Raw genomic sequence first — 14,882 nt, forward strand, 5'->3', positions numbered from 1 at the left:
TGTTTGAACTATTTATAGAACACTCTGAAAAAGTACCAAGCATCCACAGCCAAATTGACCACTGTCCTAACAAAAGGAGCCTGGCGGACATTGGAGGAGCCCATGTTACCGCTCCACAAGGCCAGGCTGGAGTCCATGATTGCTGTAAGTTTAACAAAATCTTTCACTCAAATTTTCAAGAAATTTGAAATGTTAACTTTATGGTAAGCGTAAACAAAGAAGTGAAGGCTGCTGGAATGACATGGGCTGAGCTAAAGAGGATCGCCCGGAACCGTGTATGTTGGAAGAATGTGGTTGCGGCCCTATGTTCCCCAGGGAACCCAGAGGATTAAGTCGATCAAGTCAACTTTATGGTACAATGATTTAAGGACGTGTGTTCTAGACAGATATTCCTTATCTTGGGACTGACTATTGTCCTGGTGCAACACTGGATAGATAATCTAATAGATGCTGCAGAACTATGTACTACCCAGTCAGTGTTATGTTATTTTGTTCTCAGTATTCAAAAATGTGGAAAGACTGACATTATTTGAGGTGAACATGTAAATTTCAATCACACCATGGTTGACTCTGTAGCATTGAATGCCTTAGAGCAAAAGTATCTATTGTAGAATCATTCATTTTTGTGGGAATTGCAAATTTTCGAGGTTTGGAAGAATACAATTTTGTAGGGACGTGATTTTGTGTCAGCAGTTTTGATTATGTTTATTGTACTTCCGTTTTCCTTGTTCATGGAAGATTTGAATTTGTGGGTCTATCCATACCATAACATTAAAATTAAATTCACCACAAAAATCAGTGGTCTTTCAGTAAGTCTGAACAGACAGTAATTTTAGATAGTGGTTTTGCATCTAAAAATGCCAATTTGTTTGGTAAGAAATTAAACATGTGCTAATATACCTCTCCCTCTTTCAGCAATCCCTCTATCTGAGAGATGTTTTAGAGAACATGTGCAGTAGAAAATCTTTGAGGGAAACAACAGATTTTGAATGGAGGAGATGCATTCGTTGTTACTTCCACCCAGTTGGTAAGGTTTTCAAATTCCCACTTTCAAATGCGTTATCTGAAATATGTATCAACAAAGTTAATATAGTTTTGAGTCAATCTTATGAAAAATTCTTTTGAAATTGAACAGGTTTATACAGCCTTATATGCTGTCGAAATTACTAAAAGCTGTTTTGATTTATTTTTCAAAAATCTAAATTAAAATTTGAGCCAGGAAGCTATTGTGTCAGGCATTTTGTACAACTGTTCATGCTTATTAAAGAAATTAGCTAACAGAGTGTGTGACATTTATAGTTTGTATAAAAATTAGTTTGATTTTTCATATGTTTGATTAGCTAATGATGAGACTTTTGAAAATGAGTCCATTGATATTAAAACTGAGGCCAGTGTCAGCGACCTTTCCATACGTAAGCAGGAGTACCAGGGTGAAAACGGTGTTGGGCTGTCATATTTATTTCTTAGCTTCTAAATTTCACCAAGTTTTTTTGTTCCTTTAGTTTTTAAAGTGCATTTTGATTTTTTTCTTTTCTTCAGCTGCATAGTAATCCTTTTATTTATCTTAAAGTCATATTTTCTTCAAGTATTATTCAATTATTAATAATTATATCTCAAAATTTAAAAGTAAGTTTTTAAATTATATGTATCTTCCTTTTCAATAATACATGTACTTATAAATTTCTCACATACTAGTAAACACTCACTTTTATTATAAATCATTTCTGCTCATAGTTTTTGTTAAATCTAAGAATGCAATAATTTTTCATTATTGAAACTTAGCAAAATGTATTTGGAATATTTAGTAAGTTTGGTCTTTTTCTTTTCCTGTAACCTCATTCAGGAGGCTTGATATTTTTACAGTGCTACAAGATGATTTCTAAAAAACTTAGTTCTAATGTGCAAGTTTGATGTGCTGCATTACAGATACATTGCAAAGCAAAAGTTTTCTAAACTTTAAGGAAAATATGTCTTATAATCCTACAGCTTCTCCGGGAAAGCAAAACTCGCGCATGAGTTTGAGTGGTAAAAGTTTTGTGTTCATTGCCTGTAACATTTTGTGGCTAAATTAGACAATTCCCAAAGATCAAAAATGTGACACCTGATTGTAATTTTACCTTCATTCACCTTCCGTGGACACCAGCGCATGTAATGTAATTTCTCATATACCCAACACTGACCATTCTTCTTAAAACTTTTTATTCCAGTGAACTTTTCATTAATATTAATTACAGACAAGTCTATTATCAGCTGTGTGTGTTTGAGTGTGTGGGATTATCATTTTTTCTGTATTTTTATTTATTGGCATCACTGATATTTGGGTTGCTTTGAAGGAGATTGGTTTTGTGTTGCTTTGTAGTTTACAGGACAGCGTACTTAACATCTAACAGTCACCACAACTGTTACATAATACATCTGATGTATTAAACTCTACATTTAACAGTCACCGCAACTGTTACAGAATACATCTGATGTATTAAACTCTACATTTAACAGTCACCACAACTGTTACAGAATACATCTGATGTATTAAACTCTACATTTAACAGTCACCACAACTGTTACAGAATACATCTGATGTATTAAACTCTACATTTAACAGTCACCACAACTGTTACAGAATTCATCTGATGTATTAAACTCTACATTTAACAGTCACCACAACTGTTACAGAATTCATCTGATGTATTAAACTCTACATTTAACAGTCACCGCAACTGTTACAGAATACATCTGATGTATTAAACTCTACATTTAACAGTCACCACAACTGTTACAGAATACATCTGATGTATTAAACGTTACATTTAACAGTCACCACAACTGTTACAGAATTCATCTGATGTATTAAACTCTACATTTAACAGTCACCGCAACTGTTACAGAATACATCTGATGTATTAAACTCTACATTTAACAGTCACCACAACTGTTACAGAATTCATCTGATGTATTAAACTCTACATTTAACAGTCACCACAACTGTTACAGAATTCATCTGATGTATTAAACGTTACATTTAACAGTCACCACAACTGTTACAGAATACATCTGATGTATTAAACGTTACATTTAACAGTCACCGCAACTGTTACAGAATTCATCTGATGTATTAAACGTTACATTTAACAGTCACCGCAACTGTTACAGAATTCATCTGATATATTAAACTCTACATTTAACAGTCACCACAACTGTTACAGAATACATCTGATGTATTAAACTCTACATTTAACAGTCACCACAACTGTTACAGAATACATCTGATGTATTAAACTCTACATTTAACAGTCACCACAACTGTTACAGAATACATCTGATGTATTAAACTCTACATTTAACAGTCACCACAACTGTTACAGAATACATCTGATGTATTAAACTCTACATTTAACAGTCACCACAACTGTTACAGAATACATCTGATATATTAAACTCTACATTTAACAGTCACCACAACTGTTACAGAATACATCTGATATATTAAACTCTACATTTAACAGTCACCACAACTGTTACAGAATACATCTGATGTATTAAACTCTACATTTAACAGTCACCACAACTGTTACATAATACATCTGATGTATTAAACTCTACATTTAACAGTCACCGCAACTGTTACAGAATACATCTGATGTATTAAACTCTACATTTAACAGTCACCACAACTGTTACAGAATACATCTGATGTATTAAACTCTACATTTAACAGTCACCACAACTGTTACAGAATACATCTGATGTATTAAACTCTACATTTAACAGTCACCACAACTGTTACAGAATACATCTGATGTATTAAACTCTACATTTAACAGTCACCGCAACTGTTACAGAATACATCTGATGTATTAAACTCTACATTTAACAGTCACCACAACTGTTACAGAATACATCTGATGTATTAAACTCTACATTTAACAGTCACCACAACTGTTACAGAATACATCTGATGTATTAAACTCTACATTTAACAGTCACCACAACTGTTACAGAATTCATCTGATGTATTAAACTCTACATTTAACAGTCACCGCAACTGTTACAGAATTCATCTGATGTATTAAACTCTACATTTAACAGTCACCACAACTGTTACAGAATACATCTGATGTATTAAACTCTACATTTAACAGTCACCACAACTGTTACAGAATACATCTGATATATTAAACTCTACATTTAACAGTCACCACAACTGTTACAGAATTCATCTGATGTATTAAACTCTACATTTAACAGTCACCACAACTGTTACAGAATACATCTGGGGCTAATGTATTAAACTCAAATTTCACTGTCACAGAAATTGTGACATGGCCTTGACCTATTTCTAAAGAAAAATTAAAAGTCCAAATACTGGGGGGGGGGGGGGGGGGGGGGATCAGTTTATGAAATCAGACTCTTCACTCCTATCTTAACGGTTGTAACAAGTCCTTCAGGATTAAAGAAATATTTAAATAACTTGTTAACATCATATCTTGTCTTTCTGACATCAATGTTTGGTTCATGAGCCAAAACCTACCTCACAAGGCAAGGAATTCTGACTGTCGGATGTCAATTATGCTCCACTTTTGTTTTGCTGAATTAGCTCTTTTGCAAGATATTCACACCCTTGAGAGACTATGAATGCATAGGTTGAAATATAACATTTGTGGACTTCTAATAGTCTTGCTCAATTATTCTCCACCCCAACCCCCTATATTAACCAATCATTCAATGATCTCCTTGTACATTTATGCTACAATAGCTATGTTTAATATTTAGTAACAGACTTTGCTTTCATTGTTTACACAATTTTGATAATATTACATGTATTGTGAGTTTATAGTAAAAGCTTTTGTTTAATAATTTAATATTTTCCGCTTTTTAACTCGTGTCAGAAAATTAACAATAAATGCAGATTTTGCTCTTTGATAAAACATTCATGAATTATCTGTGTACAACTATAATTTTCCTTTGCAGAAGATAAACAAGAACCTCTAATATGGATACTCGACACACCTTATTTCTATGGCAACGAATTCTATGGAACAAATGCAGGCGTGGCCTTGACCCCGGTCACTGAACGATGTTTCTTGACCATGTCTCAGGCACTGAACAACTATCAAGGCAGCTGTGTATCAGGTCCTGTTGGTGTGGGCAAGACAGAGACTGTCAAAGGGCTGGCCAATGTGCTGGGACACTACATTGGAACATTCCAGTGCTCCACTGAGTCAGACACTAGTGCCATGGGCAAGATTGTTCAGGGAACTGCCATGGTAATTAAGTGAATTTTCTATGGATTGACTATGAGGTGTTTTGATGATTTATTGTGTTAAGTGTACAATCTGCTGGTTTATTTTGAATAATGAGTCACCATATCAAAGATATGCAGGAAACTTTGTACATCCAAACATGCTGTACAGTTTTATTTGGATTTCTGAATACTATGTACAGAGGTAAAACCAGGTGGTTTTGAAGTGTTTATTATTGCTTACTAAACGTTTGACTCTCATCTTGCTTTTTGTTTAGGATGGCTGTTGGTGCTGTTTTGATGAGGTCCAGAGTTTGAACAAACAAGCGATGTCCGTCCTACTGGACCAGATGACTGCTGTCATTATGGCCCTGAAGGCCAGACAGCCGTACGCCACACTCAGTGATGGACAGGAGGTATGCTACTGTAACTAACTATCCTTACTGGGAAAGACTTTATACTCAGCTTGAAGAATTCAGTGAATGTCAACACTGAATAATGTACCTGTACATTCACTCAATGTGATGCATTGCAGGGCACATAACTCTTTAAAAACTGATTTATACACAAGTAGTGACACTTAATTGTGATTGAGTCATAAACTTCAATATGGTCATTATTCAAATGCATTGAAAAAAATCCCCCAAAAAATCTTCAGTTATATGTACTATTTGAACTCAAATTTGAGATCTAGAATGTTTCTGTTTTAAGATCTCCATCAAGAGAACTTCTGCTGTCCACATGACCTATAACAAGGAAACGGCCCCTCCTGGCTGTAGCCTGCCAATCGATGTCAGATCTCTGTTTAGAATGGTATCCCTTGTCAAACCAGACTTCAGCCTCATTCTGAAGGCAAAGTGTGCCGCCATGGGATTCAGAGCACCGAGTGTACTAGGGGCCCGTCTCAAAACTCTGACAGAGCTGGCCAAGGATGAATTGTGAGTTTTATTCATATTTTCTCCTGTTCATTTTGAATTAACAAATGAGGTTAACAAATGAGGGGATGTGTGTAGTACAGGGAAATGTCAGATGATAGAGACGGAAAAAAGACAGGAGGTGACACGTGTTGGAAGGGAGGGTAATGGAATTAGTATTAGGTAATCAATTGTTGGATGATATTAATACATGTGTACATATTTCCTCTTTATCCATGGTTATAAGAAATCCATAGAATTTTATACCAGAAATGTAAGGGATAAATGGTAGAATTGCATTCAAAGCTGCAGAATTTTGTACCCATCGACTGAACAGAAAAATAAATCCATGGACTTTTACCCTGTGAAAAAAATTACAACTGCAGAAGTTAGAATTAATCACCACCACCACAGCCATATAGATAGCAAAAGGAGTGGTGAAGCCGAACCACCATTAAACAACCTGAAACGTGAAGGTGATGAGAAATACATACAGACATATTTTCTTTGAATCAGGCCACCAGAGTGTCATCACCACTTCAGTGTGGCCACACTTGTTGGAGTTCTGAACAGAGCCACACAGAAAAGAAAGTTCATTAGGGACGAGAGATCAGTGGATCGACTTGAGGCCAAAGACAGGGAAACTTCACGATCAGACAGCCAGGCCTCAGAGGCCCCATCAAAAATAGTCAATCCGCAGCAGAGTGTTGCAGGTAGGCTGATGCATAGCTTAAGTGGAGAATGTTTGGCCTTTACCTGATACATGTAAAATATCTGAGAGTAATGAACATATAATTTGAAAAGTGTTAAATTTGAAAATCATCGATGAATGTTTTATATACTTTTAGCTATAGATCTATGAAAGCTTTTTTTAAACTTAGATGCCTGTATGCTAATTCTAAGCGGCATCATTTCATTTATTCCCTCCTTCTAATTGAAAATCTCAGAAAAAACTCTTCAAACACTGTTTTTATATAAAATTATTTGTGATTAGCACTGGATTTAATAGGACTGTTGCACAAACAGTTGCATGCATTGCTTACATTTTCAAAAATGTAGGTCCGAAAATTCTCCCCAAGTTCCATCATTGCCAATTTACCACTCGCAGACAATCGAATGGTGAGAGAAATAGCCTCAAACTGTTTCTGTATAGTTATTGAAATGTTTCTGTTCAAGCATGTTAGCCAAAACTGGTTTTTGTTGCTGTTTTTGATTTAAAGGAAAATTTTGGACATGAATGCATGTAGAGTTTATTCTTTGTCAACTGTTCAAAGATCGTAAACTCTGCACAAACTTACAGAAGTTGGTAACCCAAATTTCTGAAGTTTTGAGTTTTCCATCTTGAGTGAATTATGTTAAACTTTGAAGTGTTACTGGCACAAACTCATTGAATGTCTTCTACTTTTCTGATTACCACAGTCCAACAATACTTTGCCTCTCTTAATGGTAAGCGATAGAATAGTTCAGTGGAAGCTGCTAGTATATGTGTTTAATGTTGTCTAATCTAGAATGGCAGGGCTTTCCTTGGTTTCTATGAATAAAGGACAGCATCTAAAACTTATAGTATCTGGATTTTTGAATTGATTAATTTGAAGATGATCTAATCATGTTGCCTGTCATGTATCATATCCCACGCAATTATTTTTGATTTTTCACATTCATTTATTTTTAGTTTCAGTAATCATTTTTCACCACTAAAAGTTTTTTTTAATTGTCTTCTTTAGATATTTGAGTTTAAAGGATGCATTTGACTTTTGTTTTGATTTATGTAGCACTGCATATATTATTAGAAACTAGTTGGTTGTTACAATTTTCTTTCATATGCAGTATATTGTGACATTACCAGATCTCATAAACACTGTTCATTTGTTGTTCATGCAAGATTTATAAATAATTATTACTATGATTTTGGAATATTCACCTTCAATTTTCTATCTTTTTTTAAAAAAAATTTGTGGATGCATAATGGCATTTATCAACAATTGTCTCCGATAAATGCTTTTAATTACTGGGCAGGTGCGGTAACACTTTCAGCCTTGTTAACCTTGAGCATTTTTAAGACCATGAATACTAAGCGCATTGTATGACCGTTTCAAACCTAGAATGAACCTGATTTCTTCTTTTTTTTTCCCATAAATAATTTCCCAATTTTTTTTTTATTAAAGGGGGAGGGGTTACGGTACATGTGCTGTATTTAGATGTTCCTGTGTATTAGAAACTATCTTTGTAAATAGAATTTGTGTTTTTATTTCATGTGATGTATATTAAATGTCTGCATGTCCAAATTAGAGGTTGTAATGTAAATCAAATATATTCTTGAATATTCAAATGTAGTCATGAATATTCAAATTGCAGTTCCAAATATAGTAATATCTGAGGAACCAGACTCCAGTGAAATGCATGTTCATTTCCCCCGTAGAGGGACCATCCATGGTATATAAACATTCCCTCTGAAAAAGATTAATTAATATCAAAATAGTAGTTTATACTTATTAAATGTTGTTGCACAATATATATAGTCTTTTTAACAACCTGGACTCTCGATTCCTTTAAAAAAAGAGCATTGACCATTTAATTACATGTATATCTTATAATGCTTAATCTTTATATCTGTGCAGTATATTTTAAAGGGAAAAATATCTTAATGTTTCAAATATGTATATGACATTTTCCATAGAATTTAGTGCTGCTTATTCAAAATAACTTGTAAATTTAAAATATGAAAATTTGATGCTGGTTCTGTTAATGCTAAGCAAGTATATATACTAAGGCAATTTGATAAAGTTTCATCTCTGAACTCATTGTCATTATCTTTCTCATGCTGAAGAAAGGCTTCTTGACAAAACTAATCTAGGTTGAGACTTTGGGACTCTGAAATCTGACATAACAAACTGGGAGTCTAACACTCAGTGAGCTTTCATTTGGTAAACTCCTGGAGTGGTGATGGGTAGATTGAATGGAAGATAGAATTGCTTTGATATTTTTCCTTTAGTTTGCTTTGATATAATGTCATTGTATATACAATTGAAATCAAGTCAATACCATCTTGCATTTGAATAATATTTACTCCATATTTCTAAATTGTGCAGTATTTACCAAATGTGTGTCATTTTAATGTTTCATTGGAATTTTTCAGTGGCAACCAGTGGTATGAAAATGACCACAGGTATTGGTGTTAATCGTAAATCTGGTACACCTAACCCACTGACTGTAGCAGGTAAACTAGAGCATGCTCTGGTGGCACAGACAATAAAAGAAATAGTCGGACCGAGATTTACTGACCAGGTAACTTCTTTTAGTCATGAATGTGTGACTATAAAAAAAATCTAAAAGATATAAAAAATAAGAAAAAATTATTAAACCATTTTATGTACTTTTTATAACATTTCTCGTCCAGTTGAAGATATGATTAACATCCTGTATTTAGCCAAAGTTCTTCAAATTCTCTCTTTCTCATTATTAACATGGCAAATCTATGACTTATCTACTTTCACTTTCATTTTGTAGAACATGAAGATATTTAAGCACATACTTGATGATGTGTTTGCTGGGCTACCTGACCCTCCAGTGGTCCATCAGATCCCCTCGGCTAGAACCCGTGGCTTCGATGTGGAACTGGTCCTCAAACAGAAGTGTATAGATAAAGGTCTTATGTCTCATGAACCATGGATAGAGCGGTGTAAACAGCTGTACAACATTTCCAAAGTACATCATGGTAAGACCTGCAACATACAAGCAAACTGTGAACAAGTTTGGTATAGTTGTTTGATTTTTTCTTCGTGTTCTGCTGATAATTAAGTACTATACATTTAGATGTATGTTTGAATCAGATGCATCTCATCATTGCATAATGACTTTATCTATACTTCAAATTTACTAAATCAAATCCTAATCTGAAGAATGAGAACATGAGGAAATCTGTTGAAGTGCAGTTTAGAAATTCTGCTTACGGTGTACTAAGCACTTTATTGACCTGACTGTGACGATCTGTTGTGTTCACTAGGAGTGATAGTGGCTGGCCCCCCAGGCAGTGGCAAGAGCAGCTGTATCCAGACTCTGGTCGATGCCCTCAGTCTGTCCAATCAGGCGGGAGCATCAAGACAATCTCAGACTAGCAGGACCACAGGAAACATACAGGAGAACCAGCACAAACTCATCAAAATCAACCCTATGGTGGTCGACGACTGTCAACTTATGTTTGGTTACCTCAATGTAAACAATGACTGGGTAGATGGGATTTTCACCTCAGCCTGTAGAAAGGCAAACAGGGTAAAAGAAAATATTTAACACCATCATTGATTTATATGCACGTGTACGAGAATATTTAACACCATCATTGATTTATATGTACATGTACCAGGTATTTAGTTGTTAACAGTACTAAGAGATAGGATCTGGCAGTAAAATCTCTAGCTGCATTTATTTATCTGTTCATAGAACCAGAGCACGACATGGCTTTGTTTGGATGGACCATTAAACCCGGGATGGGCTGACAACTTCAACCCTATTCTCAATGGTGATAAGGTAGTAGCAGTTTATTACTTCTACAATGTGTAAACAAAATATAAAATTTAATTAGATGAATTCATAGGTATTTGAAATATCTTAAAATCTTTTGTATACTTATCATTATTGTGTGTGTGAATGGGGGGGTTGGGGGGTTGGACAGGGTAAAGGGTGGTGGGAGAGGGGAAAGAGAGGAGGGAGAGGAGAAGGAAGAAAGGGGGAAGAGGGAGTGAAGGGGAAGGAGGGGGGGGGGGAGAGAAGAAGTGAAAGGGGAAGGAGGAAGGGAGATAAGAGGGAAGGAGGAAGGGAGATAAGAGGAAAGGGGAAGGAGGATGGGAGATAAGAGGAAAGGGGAAGGAGGAAGGGAGATAAGAGGAAAGGGGAAGGAGGGAGGGAGAGAAGAGGAAAGGGAAGGGGAAGAAGAGGAAAGGAAGAGAATGGGAAAGAGAAGAAGAAAGGAGGAGGATGGAGAGAAAAGAAAAGGAGAAGAAGGGAGAGGGAGAAAGGGCAGGAAATGGAGCTGGGGGAGGAAAGTGCAAGGGAAAGGAGCAAGAGGAGAGGAAAGGGAAGGAGGGAGAGGTGGGAGGGGGTGGATCAGGAGAAGGGGGTGGGGGAGAAAGGGATAGGGAGATATCAAGAATCAACCCACCCCCCCATTTATTCTCCCATATTCCTTATTTTTTCTCCCTGTTCCCCATTCACTTCCATGCTTTATCCCCCCCCCCATTTATTCTCCCATATTCCTGTTTTTATTACCCTTCTCCCCATTCTCCTCCATGCTTTATTTCCTGTGTCTCTGTTGTAGGTCCTACACCTGAAGAATGGAGACAAAATGTTCCTGTCAGACAACATCATTGTCATTTTTGAGACAGACAACCTAATCAATGCCTCACCTGCCTCAGTCTCTAGATCAGTAGGTCTTCATATTTGTAAATGAGATTTGGATTGTAAACCAACTTATTTTTTTCATATCATAATTCAGGAGTCATTGTTTAAATACCCTTCAATGGAATGCAAATACATACATATTGTGGCTGTATGAGCCTACATTTACAACAGAATGATTCGTTTGAGTAAAAATATTCACAGAAGCAGTTACAAATATCGAGGAGATTTCTTGCACCTGTTGGTTGTAGAATTTATTGGAAAGTTTGAAATGTTCACACCAATTTCCTAATGCTATGCATGTTTAATAATAACAGTGTATAATGATGAAAGCACCCCAGAAAATTTAACGGAGACAATATGAATGACCATATTATCCTTAAAAAGTTAAGGGCAGTACATTTGACTGCAGTACTCCTAGAAAGTGGTTAGAATTGAGTTGATGCTAGTTGTAATTTATTGTACCTCTACTGATTTTTTTCTATATAAAAGTAATACATTACAACTGTCTATTTCCCTAAAAATGCACTATTTCTCTGGCTGATGAGTACTCCCTGCAAAATCAGTGCTACTTCCTGGGACTACTCCCTCATTGGCATTTATTTTTAACCAATCAAATGCTTGGTAGACAAAGTGTCCCAGAAATTGCGAGATATGTGATGTACTTTTTTAGCAAATGTCATAAGATCAATTGGAGAGATGTCTGAAATTAGGTTTGAGAAAAATAATGAATTAAAATTGTTTTCGTATGATAAAACAGTTATAGAATGGGTATTTCAGGACATGGTAAATCTATGGTCCCCCTCGAGAAATAGCTTTCTTGTCCTGGGAGACTGTAAATTTCCTGTTTCCTTATACCCACTCTGTAACTGCATACTATCCGTGTTACAGTTTACTGATCGTTGTGAAAAACTGTCTTTCATTGAAATTCCGTACACAATGTTATATAGATTTTACATGAACTACATAATGATTTCTCCTGATGCTGTAGGGTATTGTGTACATTGACAAAGATGTTCTGGGCTGGAAACCAATAGCTGATGCTTGGCTGGAAAGCAGGTCCCCTCAAGAAATACATGTAAGTTTCCAATTATCATGGTCCCCCCTAGCAAATCAAAAATCATTTTTAATGATAACAATTTCTATGTAGAATATAAAACATTTCATGTACTTTGTGCCCTTTGATTATAAATTGCTGACTCCAATATTCATATATTTTAATGATTCTGTTAGATACATGTAGTTCTATGTGTTAAAATGAAGAAAAAAATCCTTTCCTCATTTAATGGAAATTGTTAGACACCCCCCTATGTTTACACTAATAACATGTACATACTGTTACCTAATGCCACTCTGTGTTTTTCCATTGCTCTATAGGAGCAGGTAAGATGTGTGTATGTCACTGTTTTCTGTGTTTCTAGTGGTGTCACATTGTGTCAGATTAAATTGCAAGGCCATCTGAAAAAAAATGGTTCCTCTCAACTTATGTGAAGGGGCTCATAATCAGATTACTTAAACAGTTTGTCATAAAACCATAGTGATTATTTATGATTTCATGAAAAGTAAATTAGAAAGTGATTCATTCTGATTATTATTTTTATACTTAGATTTACATAATTTTCTGTCATTCATATATTAGGAATCGATCATTTTAGTGAGAGGAACCAAATTATTTTGGCCTACCACTTTGTAATTGCCAATAACATCTCGCGAAATGGATTGATTACTAACTCAATAAAAGAAAGAGGTTTATTGACTGATCAACATTTTCCTTCAGAATGTTCCACATCACAAATTTACCAGGGTAAGACCAACCAGCAGTGATGTCATGTCTATATATAGATCAGGGTATCTCTCCAAATATGGCTGTCAGTATCTAACTCCCTGGTTGGCGGTCTCTGTCTATGATAAATCTATTTTTTATCCCTGGGATGGTTCTTTTAAGTCTAAAACAGCATTTCAGATGATGTATAAGTAAATCATGAGGGGAAAAAAATTTCATACTTTTGCAATTTATCTTTTTAAACTTTGCTTGGATATTTAACAATTTCTTTTAATAATTGCTTATATGCATTTAAAAAAAAAATTGCAATAATTGTTAACAAAATGTTTTTTAATCATTGAATACATTTATTGTATTTTGATTATGAATCATTGGTTAGTACTCAGTACTTTGGAATAAGAAATTATAAGTGGAAAGTGAAGTGTTTGTGTTTCAAATTATTTCAACAATGAATAAGTAAAATCTACCTCAAACAATCAGGTACTAGAATATTTACCTTATCCTAGTCAATCCGCACAAAGTTAATACTATTATAGAATATGTAATCCAAAGGACAGCTAGTATGCAAACTAAAGTGATTGTAGTAGATGTAACCTGCTAAATGCTGTAGAGAGACTTACAGGCTAATTGAAATTTAACCAAGTTTATATGCAAAATAATTTGTAACTGGCAAGAAATGTTGATTTGTAACTGTTGTTGTCTAGGACGAGTTGGCTCACCAGTTACTGATCACAGTGAGTGGTGTTGGGTGTTCACTCTTTAGTTCCTCTTTTGGATCTGGTTGACTTTATTCAATTATGCATCATACCTTTCAATTGCCAAATTTTTGTTTAAATCAACAAATAGTTTTGACCAGATAGTCAGAAGTTCAATGTGACATAAGAGTTAATTCAATTTTTGTTGGGAAGCAGATAAACACACTAGGTGTAGAGAACAGGACTTGATGCATCATTGATATTTTATTGTAAACTTCAATCATTATATTTGTCTTGTAGAATAAAATAAATGTATGTAGATCAGATTAGGTGTCTGCCAGTAGAACTGACACAAAATGTCAAGTCATGCTGTAGATTTCATCTGATGTACTTCCTGTTACCAATCCTGTTTTCAATTGCTAGTTCAGTTTTTTGTTCCAAGTGTGTGTTGAATGTAATTTTTCTTTATTTCACTTGCATTACTTTGACAGTATCAGAAAAAGCCTGATGCAGGCGATACTCTTGATCCCGAACCAATCAGAACGGTGGAAGGGGTAAAGCTACAGATATTGGGGTTGGAGGGTGGTTCTGTTATGTGTGTGGCAGAGTCCAACTTTCGCACCGTGTTTTGTAGTAAATCTTGCATTATTGATGTGGTTTGAAGTGAGGACAAGTGAGATGAAAATTGTGTATAAAAAGTAATGAATTGATGAGTAAGGTAATGGGATTTTAAGGTCTAATGTTGAGAAAAGCATTGGGAGGATGTGACTGTGTTTTGGGGTGGGGAGGTTTATTCTGAGATTAGCACTTACAAATTGTGTTATGCTGTGGAATCATTGAAATTTCTGGGAGCCAATTTT

The 14,882-nt window shown here is 35.1% G+C and overlaps 1 protein-coding gene across 1 annotated transcript in view; it reads left to right on the forward strand.

Moving 5' to 3' along the window:
• The window catches only part of LOC125674124 (uncharacterized), a 90,345-nt gene that overhangs the window by 28,401 nt on the left and 47,062 nt on the right, over positions 1–14,882 (forward strand). The window contains exons 34-48 of the mRNA XM_056158016.1: positions 19–144; positions 916–1,027; positions 1,341–1,412; positions 4,969–5,264; positions 5,518–5,655; positions 5,951–6,177; positions 6,670–6,866; positions 8,509–8,586; positions 9,290–9,438; positions 9,661–9,868; positions 10,157–10,422; positions 10,591–10,677; positions 11,465–11,572; positions 12,536–12,622; positions 13,322–13,348. Of these exons, the coding sequence (XP_056013991.1) occupies positions 19–144; positions 916–1,027; positions 1,341–1,412; positions 4,969–5,264; positions 5,518–5,655; positions 5,951–6,177; positions 6,670–6,866; positions 8,509–8,586; positions 9,290–9,438; positions 9,661–9,868; positions 10,157–10,422; positions 10,591–10,677; positions 11,465–11,572; positions 12,536–12,622; positions 13,322–13,348 (2,178 nt within the window). The remainder of the gene's footprint in view (positions 1–18; positions 145–915; positions 1,028–1,340; positions 1,413–4,968; positions 5,265–5,517; positions 5,656–5,950; positions 6,178–6,669; positions 6,867–8,508; positions 8,587–9,289; positions 9,439–9,660; positions 9,869–10,156; positions 10,423–10,590; positions 10,678–11,464; positions 11,573–12,535; positions 12,623–13,321; positions 13,349–14,882) is intronic.

This window comes from Ostrea edulis, chromosome 3 (genome assembly GCF_947568905.1).
Source record: "Ostrea edulis chromosome 3, xbOstEdul1.1, whole genome shotgun sequence".
Classification (NCBI taxonomy): domain Eukaryota; kingdom Metazoa; phylum Mollusca; class Bivalvia; order Ostreida; family Ostreidae; genus Ostrea; species Ostrea edulis.